This window comes from Drosophila persimilis, unplaced genomic scaffold (genome assembly GCF_003286085.1).
Source record: "Drosophila persimilis strain 14011-0111.01,24,50 unplaced genomic scaffold, DperRS2 tig00000000-arrow-pilon, whole genome shotgun sequence".
Taxonomy (NCBI): domain Eukaryota; kingdom Metazoa; phylum Arthropoda; class Insecta; order Diptera; family Drosophilidae; genus Drosophila; species Drosophila persimilis.
In genome coordinates, this window is record NW_020825288.1 from 14,973,329 (window position 1) to 14,997,960 (window position 24,632).

Genomic DNA, 24,632 nt, shown 5'->3' on the forward strand with positions numbered 1-24,632 from the left:
ATGGAGGAGGAGTCACGCTGTCGCTCACTTCTGACAGGGGGTACCGGGCGAAGAAAATCAACAGCGCAATCTTAATGAAGGCAATAATTCAAATAAAATGCAAAATTCCCTTCACAAACTGTAGGAAGTGGCTTCCCCCCAGTCATTCACTCATTCTGAGTGGCTCTGGGGGTCTGCCTCTGGGTCTTCGAGTCTGTGAAAAATTGCCGCCTCGACTGCCTCTTGTTGAAATTAAATTTTTACACAAAATCAAATAAAATCCAAATGCGTGGCAGTCAGTCAGTCAACTCCCTCGATGGTTGTTCCCTTATTAATTAGTTTCGTATATTTTTGGCACACACACACACACAGCCAGCCCTCCTGCCCCTGCCCCTGCCCCCAAGGCACACACATTAAGTGGCAACATTTGTCAATTTGTTGTTTTTCGTTTGTAATTTTTTGGGGGTCCCACTTTTGGGTCAAACTCACTCTCTCTCTCTCGATAGTGGACCGTTTTGGTGTTTTTGTTTTTGTGTAGTTAATGGCCGTACATTTGCCTAAATAATGAGGCACCGGTGTATTGCTTTGAATTCGATTTAGCTTGATTAAAAATATATTTCATTGTCGAGAGATGTGGCAAGTGGCAGCTGAGAAGCTAATCAGCCAAATGTGGCACAGTTTTCTGGTAGAAGGTGAATCCATTAGGACTGGACACAGCTGTCATTGAGTAATGTATCCTTGGGCGGGAGAGCACTGGCCTGGCCTTGCCCTTCCTGGCCCCATCATTAAACAGGCCATGAATCAATAAAATCCTATAATTATATCAAATATCTAACCGCTCAAGGGAATGAAAACTTAATGCTAAGCCACTGTGGGAGAGGGAGAGGGAGAGAGAGCAAGAGCGAGACGTTTCTGTCCACTCATCCCGTCGATCATTGAATGAATCGTCTCTCTAAATCATCGCTTAAGACTATTGGTTAAGGGCCAATATCGGGCTATCGGTAGGGGTATTAAGGGATGGTTTGGAGAGCTCAGTTGTTGCCTTTTAATGTAGTAATAGTATGCCTGGTAGTAGTGCCTATTAGTGCCTTGTAGAGTATGCCCATCGCTTGGTTTTTATCCGCATTTTTTCAGGTTGGATTTTGAAGGTTTGCTCCTGGTTGTCTTCGATGCAGCCACAATGGAAGAGAGAGCCAAGACGCTGTGTGGTATACCTTTCTTCTATAGAATATCATCGATTATATATGTATGAGTATCGATCTATCGCTAGGGATAGTCAAGACTAGGAAGATATATCGATAGGAGAGGAGAAGGAAGAATTGGACTTCAGGAGCGTGTGGCGTATATTTTATAGAGTTTCTGGAGTGGTTTCCTACTCACTTGTAGGGAGCTCACCAAGGATCCCTATATATATTATTATATTATATTATATTATATTCCATTATTCTATAGAAGTGCCTCACTATACTTCCATATCCGCTAAAAACATGCCTACGTTTCATCTGAACCAATTAATCCCCGGTTTTTCTTAGCTTTTAACGATTTCTTCAAGCCATAGCCCATGGTTTAAGGAATGTCCGTACATAAGTTCCCTTAGTTGATTTGCCAATTCTCTAACGCACAGGATTACATCTTTCTAAGGAGCTTAGGACGTAGATTTTTCCCTCTCTTTTCGTCTCTGAAGTTATTCCGAGGGCTACAAAGGCTGAAGAGAGAGTGAGTTTGCCATTAAACCACTCATAACCCAGATACTCCAAATGGAAGACAGGCAGGCAGTCAGGAGGAGTAGGAGCTTGGAATCTAGGGAAAAACAATAAGTACAGTCACGACTCGGGTGGGGGGAGGGGGAGGGGTATGAAAGAGGCAGCTTGTTGGCCGGTACTTATGCCAAATGCGTTTGCGATTTGTGTCAATAAACGGAGGAGCAGCAGCAGCAGTGGCAGCCCGGGAATTCTGGGGAAAGAAGAAAGAAATTTCTATTATCTGTGCAAAGTGTGCGCGAAATTGAAAACTGCTGGCTGCTGTCGTTGGTCCTTCCAGCCACCCCCTCTGCAACCCCCCCTCTTACAGTTGATAAAACTCTAATATGACATTATGGGAGCGCGCAGCCTTGGCTTTTGTGGAAATTGCATTCGCTTTGGGGGATACACATGGGGGGGCGGCATGGCAACAAGTATACCAAAACACATTGCGGTCTCGCGCAAAAGTCAATTACCATTTGAACTGACAGTTTGGCCAAAGAGAGGGATCCCTGGATACCCAGCATTCACTCAATCAGTTGGTAATCGATTTTGTCTGCAACGAAATCGTTCTCTGGTCGGTCTACCCGTTGCTTGAGGTTAACAAATATGCTGCCCCCCGGTCCCTGCCACCCTGCCCCCCTGCCTGCCTCCTTTTTACGCACAATTTTCCTTTGGCAAAGTTTGCGCTCCGCGCGTTTGCCAAATTGAATGTAAATATTTATTTTTATTTGCATCCGAATGCATGCTTGCTACTCGACATAATTAGACGATGTCTGTGCGAGTCTCAATCCAGCTGTGTATCTGTATCTGTATCTGTGTATCTGTATATCCCCCGATGTATTTGCGGTCGCTCCGATTGCAAATGAGACGACTCTCTCTTCCGCTCTCTCGTCATAGATTTACAATATTTACTCAGGGAAATTGCCTTGGGCCACAGACGTTTGGTCGGCTTCGGTACGGAAAACGGGAAATTACGGGGCGTCAACATTAAACCAAGTATTCATAATTGAATTTTCATGTTTGCCACTGCCATTTGCAATTCCTACAACATTTATGAGTTAGTTTTGCGTCAAGGAATACGAGTACTACTAAAAAACACACACAAATATCAAATGCAAATGCAAATGAATGGATTAGAGACAGTAAAATGAGACTTCTGGATACCCTGTAGTGCAATCTCTAGAGAAAAAATCTCCTACAATAAAGGGATTTCATTGTGGATCATCTATAAACGCTAGCGGAGGGATGTTATTCCACGGGAATGTTCCCTTTCGCTTAGGGGAAATTGTGTGCTGCAGGGGAACAGTGGCATGGGAACAACGGGAATACGACCTTTCGCTTAGGGGACATTTTTCGCTCTAGTGTAACAATTTCTGGCATAGGAACGCGGTTATCGTTTTCTTCCACCGAAGTGTGTCCCAGGGAGCAGTGGCATAGGAACCGTGACATAGGAACACTTTGATCGTGTATTTCCACAGCAATGTGTCCTTTCCCTTAGGAGAATTTTTTGCTCCAGTGGAATAATGGAATAGGAAACCATTGATCGTGTTCTTTTATAGAAATATGCTCTTTCGCTTAGGGAAAATGTTTTTCTCTAGTGGAATGATGGCATAGGAACACATTTATCGTGTTCTTCCACAGCAATGCGTCCTTTCGCTTAGGGGAAATGTGGTGCTAAAGGGGAACAGTGGCATAGGAACACGTGGATCGTGTTCATCCACAGCAATGTGTCCTTTCGCTTAGGGAAAATTGTAAGCTCTAGTGGAATGGTGGCATAGGAATACTTTGATCGTGTTCTTCCACAAAAATACATTATTTTGCTTGGGGGAATTTTTTTGTTCCAGTTCAACAAAGGCATAGGGTCACGTTCATTGAAACCATTTGATCCTCTCGCTTATGGGACATTTTCTACGTAACTAAAATCTATTTTCCCGTGGAACAATGCCAGAAGAAAGCTTTATCTGGCAAACAGTACTAGATCCATCTATAGTTCTTCATTGCTCTAATCCTCAGAGACTTCCACATGCATGGCCTTACACAGAACTCCTTGTGGTCTCATCACCGCCAACCCATATCCCCCGTATACCCTACATTTATGGCTGATATAAAAATAGAGTGTTTAAAAAAAGAAACCAACAACAAGTACAATAACAAGAAAGAGAGCGCGAACCGAACACGCAATGGTGGCCAGTCAAGTCCTTTTACTCCTTTGCTCCTTGTTTTAATAACATAATTGAAAAAAGTGCTACGGAACGAGGATAAGCAGCGGGCTCTCACTCTCTCCCCGCCCTCCCTTTGTGTGTGTGAGCAAGGTAAATGGAATGCAGACGGAAAACAGCAGCTGGCTTTGATTACACCACCAAGTGGCATATAGGGGGTTGGTCAACGGCATGTTGCACCCCTTCCCTGGGTGCCACATTACCCTCTGGTTACAGTTCCTGGGTGTTTCTGGGTGTTTGGTAATGGTGTCGATCGCGTGTTCCGACTGCCTTGTTAACAACCGTTTGTCCTTTGGAACTGTTTAGCAGCTCCTTCCAGCAAAACAAAACAGGAGAGAGAAAAAAACACACACACACACACACACAAGAACAAAAGGTTAATAATGGTCAACTTGATTACCGTAAATCAATAAGCACAAAACGGTGTACGGAGCGGACCGGACCGGACCGGGCCGGACTATGTCGGCTATAATTAACTGTAATTTCCAAGCAATCGCTAAATGGAATGCCCATCAGGGGATATTGATTCGCATCGGGCATTCTTCGATTTCTCTCTTCTCTTTTCTCTGTATTCTTTAAAATTGTCTTATCTGCATCTCGGGCACTCCCCTGTGGAGTGCGGGTCCTTCTGTGTCCTGCGCCATGGATGAATAATGAGCATTCCTTGGACCACGTTCTGGCACAAATTGAAACTATTCTGCATACCATTTGGCAAGTATTTTAATTTGAATTTCTTCACAGCAAGTGATCGGGACGACGACGGACCTCCCCCCCTCCGGTAATGGCAGTTTTGGTGGCAACATTAAGGATAATTGTTGTAGTTAGCATGTACTCTGGCATTTATAATGTGCTTCATCTATTCCCCCCCCCCCCCCCCTCCCCCATTTTGAAATACTTCTCTTGGTTCCGGGTTTTTGGTTGCTTTCTGCTTTGCATATTTCTCTCTCTCTCTCTCTCTCTCTCTCTATCGCTAATGATAAAAATGTTGATTATGCATTTCTCTTTTTTTTTTCTTTCATTTTATTGCTTTTGGCTTTTGGTGTTGATTGCAGTTGATTGCGTGGGCTACTGGCTCGTGGGGTTGCGGGGCGGTAGGTGTTGAAAAAATGTGTGAGTATTGGTTGGGGGTGCATATTTTCAAGGTGCTAATGAAAAGTTGCTTTGAGGAATGATAGCTTCGTTTATGCACACCAAAACTGCCAAAGTGATGAATGAATGTGTTCTGTATTTCGTTAATTTACATTTTCCAAATCGATTTGCACCACAAAATGTTTCTTTCTCAATGTATTTTGGTGTGTTGATGGCTCTGGCATTACATTTTTATATGCCATGCAATTATGCGCAGTGCTGGCTTTGGTTTTCTTTTACTTTGCCACTGCGTTGTTCTTGTAATTTGCCGATTTAATTGCTTGCGAGCGAAGGAGAGAGGATTGTAGCAGCGAAAATCTCAGTCCGAAGACAAATCCGACCCGAAAAAACAGTGCGTAACGAGGGCGGACGAAGGCCTTTGTAGAGCCGAAGTGCAAGCGAAAACGTTTTGTCTTTGTAATCGTGTGGTTGTTGTTGTGTTAATTCGTCTTGAGAGCAGCTAGCTCAGAGAGGATCATCGGAGCGCGAGAGCCGACAAGAACTGTCGTGCACAGAAATCCCAGGTGCAGCCGAGTGCAAGCGAGAGGTAAATGTCTATCCAGCTTCTGCCTTTGCCTATCCTCTGCCCATGTGGCTGTTGTTGTTGGTGCGTATTTCGCTCGTCGGCAGATCTTAGCAGCGATAACATCTCTGCTTGGTTTAGCCGAGTGCAAGCGAGAGGCAAATGCCAAAGGAAGAGAGCTGGGAATTCGGGTTTCATATCAGATATTTGTAGAGTTCAATCCTTTTAGAGCAAACCCATAGCCTAAAATCATAAACGAAATTTCCACCTGAGATGCAAATCAGCTTTCCATCAACGTCCTCCCCCTTCGAATCCATTAGTAGCACTCCTAATTACAGTCAGTAGAGTGTGCCACAGCAACAGCTAATTGCCACTACAGCAGCGGCACTAAGAACGTATTAGGCAGGCAAACAACTCCCCCACCAGTGCCCCCCCCCCTTTCCACCTCTGAGCATTTCATATCATAATTTCAACACCAACCTGAAACATTGCAAGTCAGCGATAGATAGACAGATAGACAGACAGATGGAGGACTGCCGGGATAGACACAAACAAATTGACGTGCCGACACATCGACTAATGGACATGACGGCTGCACTGCCAATGGGGAGAACAGAACCCCCGAAAAACGAACAAATTGCAAGCTCGCGCTCACTCGAAAACGATAGACGAAAACTGCCAATGCCAGGGAAATTTCAGTTTCGGGGGGGTGGGGGGGATGGGGAAAATTGCTCGCTTTATGGTAAAAATTGCATAAATAAATCATGTTCTAATATTGCACTTGCCCTTGCAACAATCTGTCAGAGGAGTAGCAGCAGCAGCAGCAGCAGTGGCATCAACACCACCCACGAGTCAGTCGGAAGTGCACAGCGCGGCTGCGGAAGCGAGAGGAGTGGAGAGAAGAGGATGGCAATGGCGCAGACAATGGCCTGGACTGAAGGACTAGACGGACAATGGGAATGCTAGGTGCTGCAGGGGGTGCAGGGGGTGCAAGGGGGGCAATGTCAAACCCTGGCGTGAATGAGCGCGCACAAAATGGCGTTTAAGGCCATAAACAGCGAGCAGGAGCAGCCAGCCAGGGTCCATCCAGGCAAACCAATCGATGTCCGACCATAGATACTGCAGAGTCATCTACTGTGGGGGGGGCTAAACCTCAACCTCAACCTGAACATGAACCTGCTGCTGGAGCACCCGGAACTGTATCTGTGTATCTGTGTATCTGTGTATCCATGTGTCTGTGCATCTGTGTCTAGCGCTTGTCTGACAAACTGAATCGCCTGTCTGTTTTGGCGCTTAATTCGTCACTAAATGAGATTTTTTTTTTTTCCACTGTTGCCTGTTCGTTTTTGGCCATTGTTGTGCGCCATCGAAATTGCTATTTTGGAAGCCAGTGCTCGTGCTGTGGCTTTGCCGCATAGCTGAAGTGTACAGGAGTTTAGGAATAGCGCGAGGCTTTTGGGGGATTGGTTTTTGCTGGTGGGGGCATGCGGCAGGCGGCAGGCGGCAGGCGCCTGGCGCCTGGCGCCGACAGTTGCAGCCACTTTGCAATAACACAGCGTGAAATTGCAACGCCAAATCGAATCAGTCCGCACGGGAAATTCGATTTTTTGTTCATTGCAGCAGCGGCAGCGGCAGCGCCAACCACCACTGGAGAGGAGACGACTCCAAAAGCTACTAGTCTTTTGCGGGCAATCAGACAGCAACAAATGCCCGGGATACCGGGCAAAGCAAAGCAATTTCGAGGCAAAAGTTTTTCGGTCAAACAGACTGTTGCTAAAGGCGGCAACAACCCAAACAAAGCTACTCGGAAAAATCAGTTAAAAAGGAGCCAAAAACACAATGCACTAAATACCCTCGAGGAATTACTGAGAAATCTTCCAGAAAAGCTCTATCCTCAAGCTTTGTGTAGCTGCTAAGCCACTGTGGGAGAGAGAAAGGCCGAAAAAGCACAAAGAAAGATCAGGGATCTTTTGGTATATAAACCTCTAAGGACACTCTTTGAAGCTTCCTTTGAGAGGAGTCTCTAAAAGAAGGGCATTCAAAAGTGTACCCCAAAAAGTCTGTGCTATTTCGGACTCCAAGCTGCCGAGTGTCCAACAACTGTCCATCCATCCATCCATCCATCCATCCATCAGTAGCAGAAGCGTAATGAAATGAAATTACAAAATGTGCTGAATGCTGGCTGTTCTCTTCGAATGTTTTGTAACATTTTTGCATATCCATTCATTCCACTGCAGTCCTTCTGCTCGTTTTTTTTTTTTGTTCACCATTGTGGCATAAATTGCTTATTTATTGTTTAAAATGGTTTCGTCGCTCCTTCTCTCCGCCAGGTGCCAAAATTTACATGTTCGAATGACCATTTGCTGGACAGCTTTGCTGCTTGATCAAGCACTAAAATATTTGAGCTAATTTTTCGCATCATTCAAATGGCATTTCCTTGAAATTTGCATATTTTGGCAGCGCATAAAAGTAATTTATGATTTTCCAAGTGAATACCTGATAATTGTGCCCTGGATTAGGGCTTTATACTCAGAAATCTTCAAGCAGGCGCAAATCTGCTACGAAAGGGGGTAAAACAAAGAGAAAAGCTACTGCTAAGCTGCGCTGGGAGAGAGAAAAACCAGCATGCAGGCCATAATTATGATCCGATCGTTACCAAATTTGGCAATCTGGCAGATAGGATAATTATTGTTCTTTCCATGTTTTTGTATCTTCCAAATTGGGGTTTAACACCCAAAATTCGAGCTCTTTTCACCAAGAGCTATGGCAAATATCAAATAAATGTATGTGGCATCCACTTTACTCCACTCCAAGACACTTCTTGGCCTTTAAACATCTCCAGATCATCCAACAGAACAAGAACTCAATTAAAGCTGGTGTAAGATTGGCTCTCAACAGAGCCTCAAGGCTCAAGGAGCTGACTGGACGTATAAATAAAAAAAAATCATATGCAAATGAAATTGTCTCCATTCGACACGAACCGTTAAGATCATGTCCCCCCCCCACACACACACACACACACAGAGACACATGGCTCATCCAATTTTGGTCAACACTGACAAAGGCTTTGCCAATCAAGAAGATGCAACTGCAACAGCAACTGCAACTGCGGCAACAACTGCATAACGATATGCAAAATATGCAACACAGATGCCATATCGGCTGTCAGTTGTCAGAGAGTCAAAAGGCAAAGAGACAGACAGTGGTGGAGACTCCTGTGGCAGCCTCCTGTGGCAGCCTCCTGTCGCTTTGCGCCCAATTACGCCTTCAAATTGAGTGATAAATGTCTTGAAGATGGCACATAAATAAACTTGAGTTAAATTTATTACACAACCCACACAAAGACTTCATAAAAATGCAAACTAAATGAACTATTAAAGGAGGAAGCCGAAGAGAGAGAGAGCGAGAGTCGGCAAAACATGAGAAACACCGAAAGACAAACAAACAAATGAAGAAGGGATCCCGCTCAAAAGCCAAAGACAATTGAATTGCATTGCCAGAAGGGGGGAGGGGGGGGAAGCCACGGCGGTGTGAGAAAAAACAAAAAAAAAAATGCAAATAAATGCGCAAATAAAATGTGCAATCAACGTGGAGATGGCGTGGTCTGAGCTGCAACGAGGCAATACCCCTGAAGAAGTGTGAATGTTGCGCATGCGCGGAGTCGCCACGAACCAAGTGCGCATCAATTAGGAACGAAACGGAACGGAACGGTACGGCAGCACGAAGATAAAGCAATGCCACAACAGAAGAAGAAGAAGAAGAAGAAGAACAGGCTCCAAAAACGTTTAGATAAACAAATACAGAAGAATGCTGAAATGCTGTTAAAAGGCAACAAAATGAAGTGGCGGTGGGCATATAGGGTCCACCATCGAACCCTGAGGAGGAACTCTGCGACTCCTGCTCCTGCTCTCTCTGTCTCTCTGTGTCTCTGTGTCTCTGTGTGTTGCCACAATTTCAATGAACATGCTCGCGCACAGTTGAAGAGCAAACAAATTTATTACGCGCCGTTTGAACAGCGCATAAATTTTAAGGCCCCGAAAGCCGGACCAGAGCCCAGTCACGGCCTGGCCAAGATTAACATACTGGCTAAAACCGAGCAGCGAGTAGACTCCAATCGATCCATTGCCGGATTGCGTGCCACAGAGCCTGAGAGGCGAACGGGCATGCGTGATTTACAAACAGCGCCACATTTGGCAAAACCATTTCAAAGGGGGCAAAGGGGGCAAAGGGGGGGACTCTACGTAAAACGATTTAAAGCTGAACACGACCAATTTGTGGATAGTCTTTGGGGCACAGAGACAGAGACAGAGACAGAGAGAGAGACCCCCTGATGATCCGGCACGATGCAGTGCCACACATTTCTCATTTCCAGAATTTATGTTGAGACCCCCAGACAATTGATTGTTGAATGAAGATCGAAGGCAGGGCAGGGCAGGGCTAAGACCACTCCCTCTCTGGGTAATTCAATACGTTTTAAGGCCGACTAATTTCGGTTCGAATGTTGAAACTAATATGTGATTTTGTTCAAGGTATTGAATAACCTCAAAACCTGCGGGGACCTCACACTTTTTTTTTTGTTGAGTGCCGCTCGGTGACATTTCGATTTATTTTTATTGATTCGTCGGAGGCCATGGGGGCTCGGTGCAAGGTGATGCTCTGAAATGCAAGTCAGGCGCCGAGTGGCACGCAAGTGATCATCACACCTTGATAAGGAGAGGGTACCCCCCCCCCCCCCCCCCACCCCCTGGGGCATGGGTTGGGGAGCATCCGTGTGCGTGTGTTATCTGAAAGCTGCCCCCTGAATTTCTTACTTTTATGCTTGATTTATTGACTTTATTTTATGGCCCCTTGATTGGACACTAAATGAGTTTTTAAACTCCCAAACGAATGGGCCGGGCCGGGCCGGGCTCTTATCAATTTTTTTTCCCCCCCCACTCTTTTTTTATTGGAAGTTTCCCTTCAGATACAGATACAGTACATTTTGTACATTTATTCGGTGGAAGTTAAAGTCACTTACGTTTTACATTTAAGCCACGTTTTCGGTTTAATGTCGGTACAAAACGTTTCGGTTACGAAGGAAGGTCTCAAGAACTTACCTGAAACGAAAGAGAAAAAGAGAAATGTTAATTAAATTTATCGTAGAGTCTTTTTGTGGTCGCCGTAATTGCAATTAAATGTAAACACTCTTTTGGTCGGGGGGTTTATTTGGCTGTCGAGCGATCAATCACTGGGGAATGTGTGCTTCCAATGGGGATCTCCGTGGGTGGAGAATCGTATCGGAATAAATCACTTTACCATTTGAAAGCGATTTCATTTGATTTCGGATTAAAGCTTAAGGATTCCACGAGTTTATTCCCCCATAAAAGAGGTTCGAATTTATTGGCACTCCTTCGGGATTTTCTTTAGCCTAAAACCCACCTTTGCACAACCCACTAAAAGGCAATTTAATCCGTTTATTTTCGGTACAGTGACTGGCAAAAGGAACTGATGAATGAAGGAGATTAAATCTCTTCAAAGACAAATAATCATTCATTCTAAACGATATATTGTTGAAATCGAAAGAGTGGAATCTCTTATTCAAATGCGATACTAAAGTGTTGAATTTCCCCTAAGTGAACGGCGAAAGTCTCACTACAGCAACCATTCGCCACGAATGAATCGGAATATTTAAGATATGAAATACCCAAGCCATATAGATCATTTATGAAATGTATCGATTATTTATGGATCTATAATGAATTTATAGACATGTTTCTTATTTTATTTAGTATTTAGAAATATATTGAGAATTTATAGATATTTATTTATTATTTTTTAAAAATTTATTTATGATGTTTTTATTATTATAGATGATTTATTGCTTGATTTTATATTTATTTATTATGATTTTATTTATGTATAAATATATTGAGAATTCATAGATATTTATTTATTTTTGGTATACAATATCATTACTATTTCAATAACTTCTCCATTTCAGTGATCATTTATAAAATTGAGCAAATTGTTAAAGCATTTATCGATCATAAATAAAAGTAACCAAGAATTTAACGATAAACTAGTTTTTCAAATCTGTATCGAAAATTTATAGATTTTTTGTGAATTAATACAATAATCAATACAATATCAATCATATATTGAGTGATTCGATATATTTTAAGATAAACTTATCGATTTGAGTGATTATTTATAAGTTTGAGCAAAAAGTTAAGGAATTTATCGATCATTAATCAGTGTTATCGACAATTGATAGAATTTATAAATTATTTATATTTTTATTGAGAATTTATAGATTTTTTTGTAGGTATTACCGATGACTTATTTTGTGATTCCATATATTTTGGGATAAACTCTCTTATAAGCTTGAGCAAAGGTTCTAACATTCATCGATCATAAATATATGTTATCGATCAATTATTGATAAACTATATTTAAAATTCTTGTCGAAAATGTATGGATTTTTTGAGAATAAATAGATGTGTATTTATGTATGTATTATCGAAGATTTATTTTGTCATTCTATCGTTGCGATTACGATAATTTATCGGTTTCAGTGAGCATTTACAAACATGGGCAAAGTTGTATAGCAAATATCGGTCATCAATCAATGTAATCGATCATTTATGAAATTTATTTATGTATTATCGATTATTCATTTTAGGATTCGATATATTTTGGAATAAACTCTAGATACGATTTCGATAACTTATCGGTATCAGTGATAATTTATAAGCTTTAGCAAAAATTCGAGCATTTATCGATCATCAATAAATGTTATCGATAAACTATTTTTTAAATTCTTTCAAAATTACACAAATTTGTAGGTTTTTAGTTAAAAATAGATCCTAGAAATTCAAATATTGTAAGAAAAAATACTTCTTCGACCTCTGAGAGGCTGTATAAGATCCATTTCCCCCCAATCTCTAACTCCCACATGACACACATTCCTCGAGCACCCATTTCTGTGACTTGCTGGAGCCCTTGGGCCGCCTTGACGCGTCTTATAGCGCCGCGACGCACTGTCTACAGCCTCCAGCCAGTCAGCTCTCAAACTCCATTTGAATGGTGGGCCCACGCAATGTAATTACAAAACGAACATCAAAGTCGTGCATAGACATAGACACAGAGACAGAGGTTCCCATACTCGGTCTATTCAGCATTTGTAGACACACAAAACATGTTAACTATAATTAAACATAAATATGCAACAACAACAATCGACAAGAGCAACAGCAACAGCAACAGCGTGAATGGCAGGCAAAAGTGTCCATCAAAAAGGTCTATACTCTGCTTTCTGCTTTCTGCTCTGCAAGCAAATGACGCAGAATTCTTTTTTAATTAAACATAAAATTACTTTGGCGCTGCCAGACAGATCACACAGAGCTGAGGCAAATAAATCAAATGAAATCTACTTGGGTAAACAACTTTGTAAAGGGGCAAGTGGCAGTGGCACAAGCAGAGGCACAGGCAGAGGAAGAGTCCACGCGGGGAGTCGCCGTCGCCGTCGCCGTCGCCGTCTCCGTCTGCGGCACGTAATAATCATTTACATGAACACTCCGCATAAATGTCACGTTGCCGCGATTATAAAAATAACTCGAAATAACTTCAAACTCCGAACATCGAAGGAGAGCTGCGAGATGCTGTATGGCCCTGGCCCTGGCTCTGTCCCTGCCCCCCCCCTTTGGCAGTCATAAATTAATGAATTTTTATTTGCTTATGCAATGGCTGGGGAAAATTGCATGCTCCACCCTGCACCTCGCTCTCCCTCTCTCTGAATCGTTCCCATCTACATATCTGTCTACTATCTATCCATAATGAAAGCATATCCTGCTTCAAAAACAGAAAAAAAAGAAAAAAAAAAATGATATGCACCCAGAGGTTGGAAAAAAGCAGACCAGGTGGAAAAATTCAATTTCCAGTCATATGAAGGCTGCCTCCTGGCTCCTGCCTTCTGCCTCCTGCCTCCTGCTGCTGCTGGAGCTGCTCGTGGAGCTGCTGGAAAACAAGTTGCATCCGCAATTAAGTCATCAAGTTGCAATTATTGCCATAAAAACGAACAAAACGCAGGCAGCCAGCACTGCAAAAAATGTGGCCACGCATGAACGTGAGATGCGATGCTGCTGCCGCTGCCGCTGCTGGCTGCCGGCTGCTGAAGCTTTGGGCTTGGCTTCGGCTTTGGCCACAACTCAGCAGCGCAAAAAAATTAAGCCAGAGCTGGAATACGACTCAGGCATACCCTCCACTAATTAGAACTGCATATGTCCCCTTGAGGACTTCAATGGCCAGAGAAAACAGGGAACTATAATCCGAATATTTACATTCATAGGAAAAAAATTAAATATATAATTTTAAAATATTTCACAAAAAAAATAAAACAAAAAAAATTTAAAAAATAATGACTAAATAAAAAAATTACTTTTTTTTTATATATATGTTATATTAAAAAAAAAACAAAGGTAAATATTTGATTCAAGATTGATTCATTTTGTAAAAAAAAAATAAAAAATAGGTAATAATAATAAATAAATAAAAAATAAAATGCAAAATAAAATTTAAAAAAAATTAATACATGTACATTTGATATTTAAAACATATGTGAAAATATTTGATTTCAAAATGTTTCATAAAATAAAAATAAATAATAATAACAAGTAAATGAAAAATAGCATTAAAAAAAATTAATATATATGTATGTATATATGTTTAATATATATTTCAAATGTAAAAAATATAGGAATATATTTGACTTCATGATATTTCATGAAATCAATAAAAAATAAATATAAATAATAACAATAAATAAATAAAATAAAAAATTAAAATGTGTACATATGTACATACATATGTATTCATATTAAAAATATATAGGAAAATATTTTTGTACAAAATTATACATAAAGTATATATAAATAATAATATAGAAATAATTTTTTTAATTATATACATATTTGATGTACACAAAATAAAAAAAAATATTTAATTCAAGATATTTCATAACATAAATTTAAAAAAATATAAATAAATAAAATAAAAGCAAAATTTTTTTTTAAATCCATAAAACCATATATATAATAATTATTTTGTATTATTTTAATATTTGAAGTAAATTAATTAATATTGAAATTATATATATTTCCTAAAAACTTAAAACATTTTTTATTTTTTATGCTTGAATGAAATATGGGCCATACGAACGAACCCCATTTTTAATCCATTTAAATTTAAATCAAAGTGGATGCTATTTAATTTCACTTAGTTTGTACTTTAAAACCGAATATTTAATTGAAATATAGGCGTTTCTCTTTTTTCTTTACACAAGGATTCCATAACCCACACTTCTTTCCTGCTATTACCTAAATCTCCCTTAAACCAATCATACCCTTCCCCCACTCCACTCAAGGGGTAGCACAGAGGGAATGAACAAAAAAAAGACAGAGGCTCCATGGCTGGGGTGTTGCCAGGCTCAGCGGGGCGGCAGCCGCAGCCGCAGCCGAAGCCGAAGACCTGAGACCTGAGCAAACAAAGCCAAATGCAACAAGAGGCAGGGGCAGGGGCAGAGGGCCACAGACAGATACAGATACCGCGGCGATACAGATACAGATACAGATACACGCGCTGTGGCGGCGTCGGCGGCGGCAGATAAATTATTTTTTTCTCCCACCCCCCCTCCCCCTCCATCACTCTCTCTCCCTCAAGTCCATCCCGAGACAGAGCAACAAGTTTTGGCTTAATTAAAAGCTGCATCAAGCCCCATGGATTGTTCCACGGATTCGGAATTGAATCGCATCGAATCGAATTGGATCGGATCGGATCGGCATGGGCATGGGGCATGGTTGGGAGGGGGAGAGAGACCTGGAGATGTGCGTCGTTGTAGCTTTTTATTTACTTTTCATGCTGCGGTCAAGTTTCTGTCGTCTCCGTGGTCGTTGAAATGACACTACAATGTCTTGAAAATGAAAATAAATACGAGTACAGAGCCAGAGCGAGAGCCAGAGCCAGAGGTAGGGCTTTGAAGACCGCGAGACAAGGCAACAACCGTGGGGGCTACATGTTACACATTAAACCACATCGAGAGATCCCTTTGCCCTCTGCCTTTGGCCCTTTTTCTACTTTATTTCCCATTTTTTTTTTTTCTTTGGCTTTGAGATTTTTGCAGCCAAGCGCAATGCCGCCGCCGCTGCCGCCGACAATGACTTTGCCTCTTTTTTGTTGTTTCTGGTTCTGTGTTTTATAAAATCTGATTTCAAGAGGATTTGTGTGTGCCTGTCAAAATGTTGATGTTTCACAAAACACCAGCGTCAGGGGCAGCGGCAGGGGCAGCGTCAGGGGCAGCGGCAGGGGCAGCGGCAGGGGCAGAGTGGCAGGCAGGTTGCAGATACGCTCTGGTGCTGCCTGCCTGCTTGCCTGCCTGCCTGCTGCTCGATTTCAATCATGATCGATTTCATTTTCAGCTTCGTTTTGATCTCTTCTGTCTGTGGCGGAATTATACGATTTTTGCGGTCTCTTCTTGGCCAAGTTATCCACTCTTCCTCTCTGTCTCTGTCTCTGTCTCTGTCTGTCAGTCATTGTCAGGTCTTTCGGAAATTACAACAATTTGTTTGCCTTATAAAGATAATGCCAGAACAAAGGCACAAACAATCATCATTATCGAAATGTCATAAAACCAAATGAGCGGGCATTATTCAATTTTAAACAACGACCCAGGCATCATCATCATTCCATTCCGCGAAAGCAGAAGCCACATCGGAGGCAGAGTCAGAGGCAGAGGCAGAGGCAGAGGCAGAGTCAGCAGCTGCCAAACAACTTAATATCCCGTGAGGAGCCAATCGGCAGCAGTACTTCGAAGATGCCTGCCGAAATTCCCGGGCCTGCCAAATAAATGTTTCAAATGCCCTTTCACTTCCTTTAGCCAAGAACAACAAACAAACAAAAAAAAAGAACCAAAAAAAATTAAGCATAATTACTGACAGCAATCGAGGCAGGCCCCACACAGGGCTGCTACGTGAAGGCAGCCAACAGCAGCATCCACCAAGGAGCCTCCACTGGATCTGGATGTGGATCTGGGGCTGGGCCAAAACGTTTTCATTAAAATTGCTGCCTTGGCCAGTTGTGGCACCGAAAATTATATGCCCTTTCAGATGCTGCCAGATCTTAAGGGAGGACCAAAAAGGAATACCTTGTCGGCCGCAAGAGTGCGCCGTAAAATTGCAATTTGCCCAACAACGAAACGGAGTGAGACAATTATAAGCATGACAAATGAATTTCGCATCGAGTGGAGTCGAGTGGAGTCGAGTGGAGTCCTCCTGTTCCCAGGAAAAACTGTCAGTCAGTGGAGGATCAGTGGAATGGTGTACCTGAGATCGGCTCCACGTTGCAGTGGCAGCTGTTGCCGCTGGGCACACACCTTCCAAGTCCAAGTCCGAGTCCGAGTCCCAACATTTTTGCATTCGAGCGGCAGAGTGCGTGTTTCGTTTCGTTTCGTTTTTATATGAATAATTGCATCTGGATTTCCTCCTCCTTTGCACAGCAGCTGTGCTGTTTCAAGGTGAATTTTCCAGTTGCCTTGCAACCGCAGACGACGTGACATGCGGCCGCCGACCGCCGACCACCGACCACCATGAATGCCACACATACCCCGAAAAAAAAATAAACCCAAACCGAATCTCAATTCAATTTTAATTCCCGTTTCCTTGGCTTTAAAAAATTTGTATTTAATTTTGAGGCACCCAAATTGTTGTTGCTGCTTGTTGCATGCCACATGCATGCTGCTTATGCGCTTATGAAATTTGCCTTTGTGGCTGCCACTTTGGTGTCTCTCCCCCCTCCCCGCTCCCCCTCCCCCACCCCCTTGGAAATTGCGTTGGTTATCCTTTGGCATGTCGAAGCTTTTTGCATCTTTTATGACGAAACACATACAAACATTTTTTGGTAGCAGCTCTGTTTTTGTACATATTTTTGGCATTGAATGCGCTCCAAGACGGGCACAGAGAAAGGGGGCAGGCGGGGGCAAGGGCTTACATTAACCCTTTTTTTTTGTTAGTTTTTTATTTGGCAAACATTTTAGCAGCAGGGTGACTCACCGAAAAGGTCCACAAATTGGGCTCTCATGGGAGTATGGCCCTTAGTTGTCCGGATAGCGGGGGGTATCAACCATCGCGGGAGTGCTTAGGTGGTATAAAAATCCTCCAGAATCGAGGTGTTTTCGGCCTAGGCCAACAGTTCCTGTGGCTTCCTCTTGGAGGCCCAGGTACTTCCTCCTTGCCCTTGAGAGAGCCGCACAGTGACAGATGAGATCTTCCAGGGTTTCGATTTCCCACAACTGTCTCTTTTGCTGATGCCTTTCCCTTAAGCTACTTTTTATGCCATAAAAATCTCCTTTTTCCCCCAACCTGACACACCCTATTGGGCGAATGTTCTTTTCCTTTTTCATACGCATATTTTTGGCAGCCACAAAATGTTGCACCATTACCAACAAATAGCCAGGCCCCCCTGCGGGTGGTTGTGTGAGGGGGAGGGGGGGGGGGGGGGGGACATGAAATTGTTTTGCACATAACGACAAACAAACAAACATGAAAAAGGATATGGATATGGACACGGGTGCAAAAGCATAACTGAAATTTCTCGCCAAAAAAAGCGAACAAAATTTCTGTTTCTGTTCAAGGGGTTTTCTGTGGTTTTTTTTTTTTAGGTTTTCAAATTATATTTTCTTTATTTTGGGGCTGTGTTTTGTTAATGTAATGAAAACGATGTGCTGAAAGTATTAAATTTGCATTGCATTTATGGGTATAATGAAAAAATAAAGGCCAGAAGAGTTGTGTGGGATGGATATTGGATGGATGGATGGATGGATGGATGGATGGATGGCTTTTGTATGGCTGAAAAAAGAGTTCCAAACAACTTTAACCTCTGACAAATATGAGTTTATGCGTTTCAGAATTTCCGGTTGGACCAGTGCTGTCCATTATTTCACTTAAAAACGATTAAAAGTGCTGCTAATTCCTTCCATCGACTATCGACTGACAGTAGTTTCAATTCAGTATGAATTAAATGACTGCCCTTTCATTCTGAAAGAAATTATTGGCAATGCTGCCAGCTCCTTGTCAAGCAATCCTTTGAAAGTGCTGCCATTTTATTGACCTATGCGCAAAGGTAACTATTGACAGTGCTGCCCATTCATTCTTAGAAGCACAACCGAAAGTGCTGTCAACTTAATTCCAAACAATCTATTCACAGTGCTACCAATTCTTCTGGAACAAACTATTAACAGTGATGCCAAATAATTTCTAAGCAATCCACTGAAAGTGCTACAAAAAACTATTGACAGTGCCTCCAATTAATTATGACAGTGCTACCCATTCTTTCTAAAATAAACTATTGACAATGCGCCAATTAGTTTCCATTGACAGTGCTGCCAATTAATTATTCAAGAAACTATTAAAAATGCTGTCAACTAATTTTTGAAGAAAACTATGGACATTCCATACGATTTATTCTTAAAGAAAGCATCGACAGTCCGTCCCATTCTTTCTGGAAAAAACTTTTCACAGTGCTACCCATTCCTTCTTTGAAAAAGCTATTAAAAGTGCTGCCAACTCCTAAAACAATTGATTGACAGTGCTGCCAATTTGTAGACTCATTTGTCTAAGAAACTTGTGATACTGATGGTCAGTCTTTCTTTAAGAAACTATTGGACAGCGTTGCCAAGACAGAAATTCGGAAAGAGAGTATTGACAGTGCTGCCAATTAATTCTAAAAGTACTATTTAAAGTGCTCTTTCTGTAAGAAACTATTGACAGTGCTGCCAGCTCATTTGAAAGCAACATCCATTAACAGTGCTACCAATTAATTCAGAAAGAAACTCTTACAAGTTCTAAAACAAATGACGTTGCCTCAACTTACTCTTTATGCTCTGTTTGAATGCATCCTATTTCAAATTTAAGTCCTCCAACCTATCATATGTACATATATACATATTTATATAAATATTTACATATATTTTAATAATCATTCGATCACACTATCTGCAAGATTATTCTCTTTCAGGCAATCCAATCCAACAAATTGTATGGTAATCCATTAAAATCTATCTCTATATCTCTCTATCTCTAATATTCCAAACCCCTTTATTGAATGAAATGTAGCTGCCAAACCAGAATAATTAGAAATCCTTCAAATCCATAAAATTCGTTTGTCAAATGCCAACATTTCCATTTCCGAAAATAAAATCTCCATCCATGATCCGTGCGTTGCTGTTGGAATTTACATACATATGAATTTTCCCGGGAAAATGGCATGATATCATGGCCTGCCTTTGCTACTGGGACACCATTCAAGGTGCTGTATATTTAATGCGCACTGCACGTGTTTGTGTTTTAATTAACAAGTATCGCGGCGGCAGTGGCACAAAACAATAAAAAATGCTATATTAAATTGAATGTGTGTGCTTTTGCTTCTGGGTAAATTTTGCTGTTAAAAGTTGTTCCATTAATTTGACAGAGGGAGCGAGAGAGCGAGAGGGCGAGAGAGAGCCTCCTCCTGATGGCCGATGGCTGATTTGGCAGTACCTTCCACCTTGGCGCTCGTAAAAGTGTAACAAAATGTTTACCAATTAAGCAAACAAAGCCAGGAGTAGAGGCAGAGGCAGAGCCAAAGACGAAGACGAAGACGAAGGCACTGAATTAATTGCGTGGGAACATTTAAGTGCGTTTTTATGCATTGCCACATCCGGATGGAGGAGGAGGAGGAGGAGGAGGAGGAGGAGCACTGGCAACTTTATTTGGCTGCAGATTTTTGGCTTGGGGACACATCCCCAAAGGCGTTAGGTGTTGGGCTCTGAATTCTCCCGCTGTGTGCGTGCCTCAAATGTTCCTCCAAGTGCTCATTAGTCGCCCCCCAAAAAAAGAAAATACTTTACATAAACATATATAGTTATGTAGCCTCTTTGATGAATGGTTGCCTGGCCACGCGATCAATAAAATTAATTATTAGTTGAGGCCAAGCAAAGCTCCAGATTACCGATATCATTATCATATTATAATTCCCGCACAATGGGCCTCTCGCCCAGTGCCTGATAAAATCATTTGTTATGCCCTGGCACGTCCTCTAGCTCGTGCCCCATCCCTGCCCCCCGCCTTCGCCGCATTAATTTCCCCTTTTAATTAGTAATTTAACCAAAGGAATAGCAGACCGCTGTTAAGCCTGCGCTCAATATTCGCACAATTTTCTATTAATCAGCTTAAATATTTATTTCCATACATTTTTTGGTTAAAAACAAAAAAAATAGATTCGTTTCGATTCTGCTGCTAATATCGCGGGCTATTTTAATGCAAATTGTGTGGTCTCATGCATGCGTTAATTTCCAAACAATTTATAATTGCAATGTAGTAAATTTTTTTTCATAAAAGAAATACCCAAACGAAAAACGTTTAAAGTGGCAGCAAACGGGGCTCGAAACGAAGATACCTTCTGGTGCACGCGGTGTATTTTGTTTTTGCAATCGCGGGTTAGAGTTAGCTTCGATGGCAGTGGGGTGTCGAGCCATAATGTGCCTCCTTCGTCTGGGTGTACTTTGTTTTTGCAATCGCGGACCAGTATGGAGTCGAGCATCACGCAAACGACATGTATTGTGTTTTTGGATACTCGGGCTTTCTTTTGGGCACTTTTCACATAAGCATCTAGCCATCGGTTGTCAGGGAATACCTTTATCTATAAGCTAGGCACAAGGAAGTGCTTTCTGGCCTTATGAGTGCCCCAAAGCCAGGTGTTCATAGAGCCAAAAGAGAGGTTTACTCCAGCTATATCTCTATACGCTTATTCCTCATGATTCATCCTTCCTTGAATTTAATATACCTCTAAACTCTTCTGGCCTTATGAGTGCCCCAAAGCCAGGTGTTCATAAAGCCAAAAGAGAGGTTTACTCCAGCTATATCTCTATACGCTTATTCCTCATGATTCATCCTTTCCTTGAATTTAATATACCTCTAAACTCTTCCAGTACCGTGTGCCATAAGCATGCAATCGATAGTTAATTAGCCTTTGTGTGAAAGCAAAGCCGTATTGTTCTTGTTTTTGAGGTTTTGCACACTTTTTTTTGCAGCCATTTTAATTGCAATTGAAATTTTCGCATCTGCATTTTAAGAGTATTATTTATAATTGAGTAATAATATGCGTAATAGAAAGCATAATTCTATGCAGCACAATATATATCGTATAGTTAAGCCGGACGCCCTGTTTCTCATTAAGCCGCGTGTTCATTTACATTTCATCCTTTTGCAAAAACCCTTTTCGACGGCTTCATTTGGCCATTGGCAGTGGTATTTATACTCGTGTTTTTTTTCGCCTACTTTTCTTTGTAGCTCTCGAAAGTCAAATAGAATTTCAATTAAGTTAAATACTTCAACTAAAATTGAACTAAAATGCAGTACAAAGAAACGATGAAGCGTCATCAGGGCTCATTGCACTTCAAATTGCAATCTATCTGTATCAATTTGGGTACAGTGGCTACTGGACGCTGATGGATGGCAGGAATAACCATAAAGGGGGGATGTTGTGTAAAAGTTGACATGAGAATCAGCCATCTGGCTTTCAGTTGGGTTTATTTTGGTTCTATATTTATCCAAAGCCCAAAAATTTGCTCAGCTTTAAGCTGGATTACAAAATATTTGATGGTTAAATTATTAAAAGTGCCGATAAATAATCGAAAGCAGAGATGAAATATCGATCTTCTTTTATATATCGTTTATATCGTAAAATGTAAGGGAAATTATAATTGTTTTAGTGCCGATAAACAACATCGATAAATAATCGATATACTCTTGGGTTTTTATCGTAAATTTTAAGGGAAATTATAATTTTTATTGGCCATTTATCGAAAGCATAGATATTTGTTTGTGGTTTCTGAATTTTGTAGTAAACCATAACGAATTTTTGCATCGATAAATTATCGATAGCATCGATTTTTATTGTGGTTTGTGGATGATTTTATATTTCAGTAGACAATAACGATTTTTCGTATCGATAAATTTCCGATTGCATCAATATTTGCTGTGGTTTGTGGATATTGTAGTAAGCAAACGCGAAATATTTTATCTATGAATTATCGATAGCATTGGTCTTTTTATGGTTTGTGGATTTTTTAGCAAACTATATCGAAATTTTGTATCGATAAATTATCAAATTATTTATATAAGCAGCGTATGATACATTTTTCGATAACCTTTTAGTAGTTATCGATAACTTATTGGTAAAATCGATATATTTATCGAAATATGTTGCTTGTGAATTTTATTGTAAAAAATCTGAATTTTTGTCTAAAGCATACGATAAATTAATCGATAACTTATCGATATAGTATGTGGAATTAATCTTAAAAATTGTGGAATCTATAAGAATTCTATCCTTTTCCCTTTTGAGTTACTTTATCTCACAAATCCCTCCAGTTCGAGTCTCTACTGTACTTGATGACTGAACACACCCACTGCTCTCATTCCCTCTCTCTCCGTCTCTTCATTTAGTGGACTGCCACTTCTCCTGGTGGCTTCTCTCCCCTGGAGAGTCAAACATTTTAGCATTCGCTTCATTGGCGTTCATCATTTTATTTGTTTAGGCCATTTCCTCTCTCTCTGTGTGTGTGTGTGGAGGATTGTTGGTTGGCGCAAATCGATATAAAATTTGCTTGCCTATTTTCTTTTATTATAATTTTTATTTGGTGGCTGGCCACCCACTCATAATGAAAATGGCTTTCCACAAGTGCCCTTCAATTCTGCAACAAAAAAAAAAAAGGGAAGCCCCGATAAAAATTCCAAATAAAATTGAAATAAAAATCAAAATAAAAGAAATTTATTTTCCCTTTTGTTTACTTTTGATATTTGCACACATAATATGCGCCTTAACGCTCAAATACGCTCTCAATTGTCCGAAATATACATATATTTCCGGAGGGGGGCGGGGGGCGAGTCTGGTGGAGGGACCAGAGGCTCCCCTGGTCATGGCAGTTAAGTGGCTGCCGCACACCGTTGCAAAATACCAAAAAAATAAAAATCGCATACAATATAAATAGAAATAAAGTTTTTCAAGTTGTCTGCGGCACAAGAGAGATTCGGGAAATATTCATTTACGGTACGGGATGGATGGATGGATGGATGGATGGATGGATAGATCTCTTTGAACAGCCGCCGCCCACATTGTGTGGGAGTTTCTTTGTGCGCCATAATTATGTCATTTAAATGCAACAAGCTCTGGCAGTCAGTCAGCCAGTCAGGGAGTACGATGATAATTCATAATTAAAAACATGCCACATTGCTCATCTCAAAGATGGAGACCCAGACAGAAAGGAAAAGGAAGTCAAAACTTGGGCCGGGGATAACCGAAGCGAAAGATACTCTTGGGTAGAAGGCGTGAGATATATTTGATAGGTATATGCAGGTATTACCTTCTGAGGAAGTTCCTATAGTCAGAGGTGCCTCCTTTTTGGCAGTGTACTTCCCTGAGCCACGTCGCGGGTCCAGACCCGTTTCGGGGCCAGCCTCCTTTGGAGGTTGCGCCTCTGAAGCCTCCCTCCTTCTATATGGCGTGGCGCGCGACTGTTAATTAAATGAGCGAGCAGGCAAACGAGCAAACGAGAGACTGATGGACGTGAGTGCAGGGCAGGGCAGGACAGGGCAGGGCCCAGGGCCGAGGGCATGTGAGTGGGTGTGCGGCTAAATTGCTAAATGAGATTTGGCGAGGACACCCGCAAGCACAGACAGTAGCAGCCACATGAGGCACAAAGGGTTAATAGTGCATAGTTGCAAGTTGTCGTCATCGTCTAAGCCAACGGCGAGGCGAGGCGAGGCGAGGAGTGGCAGTGGCAGTGGCAGTGGCAGTGCCAGTAGTGCCTTCTAATTAAGGCCCAGGACGACATGGCATGCCAAGTGTGAATGCCCTGTCTCTGTCTCTGTCTCAGCATCTCTCTCCCTGTCTCTTTGTGGCTTTTGCATTTTGTCGCTCATTAGTTTATTGCCCAAAAAGACTAAACAAAAGCCTGACTTGGGGTTCAACTAC

General features: G+C 41.6%; 1 protein-coding gene across 5 annotated transcripts in view; it reads right to left on the reverse strand.

Moving 5' to 3' along the window:
• The window catches only part of LOC6588320 (sterile alpha motif domain-containing protein 5), a 132,518-nt gene that overhangs the window by 89,180 nt on the left and 18,706 nt on the right, over window positions 1-24,632 (reverse strand). The window contains exon 2 of one of the 5 annotated variants that reach the window (XM_026994535.1): window positions 10,640-10,687. The exons of 3 other annotated variants lie outside the window; for them this stretch is intronic. In XM_026994535.1, the coding sequence (XP_026850336.1) occupies window positions 10,676-10,687 (12 nt within the window). In that variant the 3' untranslated portion in view covers window positions 10,640-10,675. Of the gene's footprint in view, window positions 1-10,639; window positions 10,688-23,305; window positions 23,353-24,632 lie in introns of those variants that run through there. One more of the 5 variants, XM_026994537.1, reaches the window with a different exon arrangement.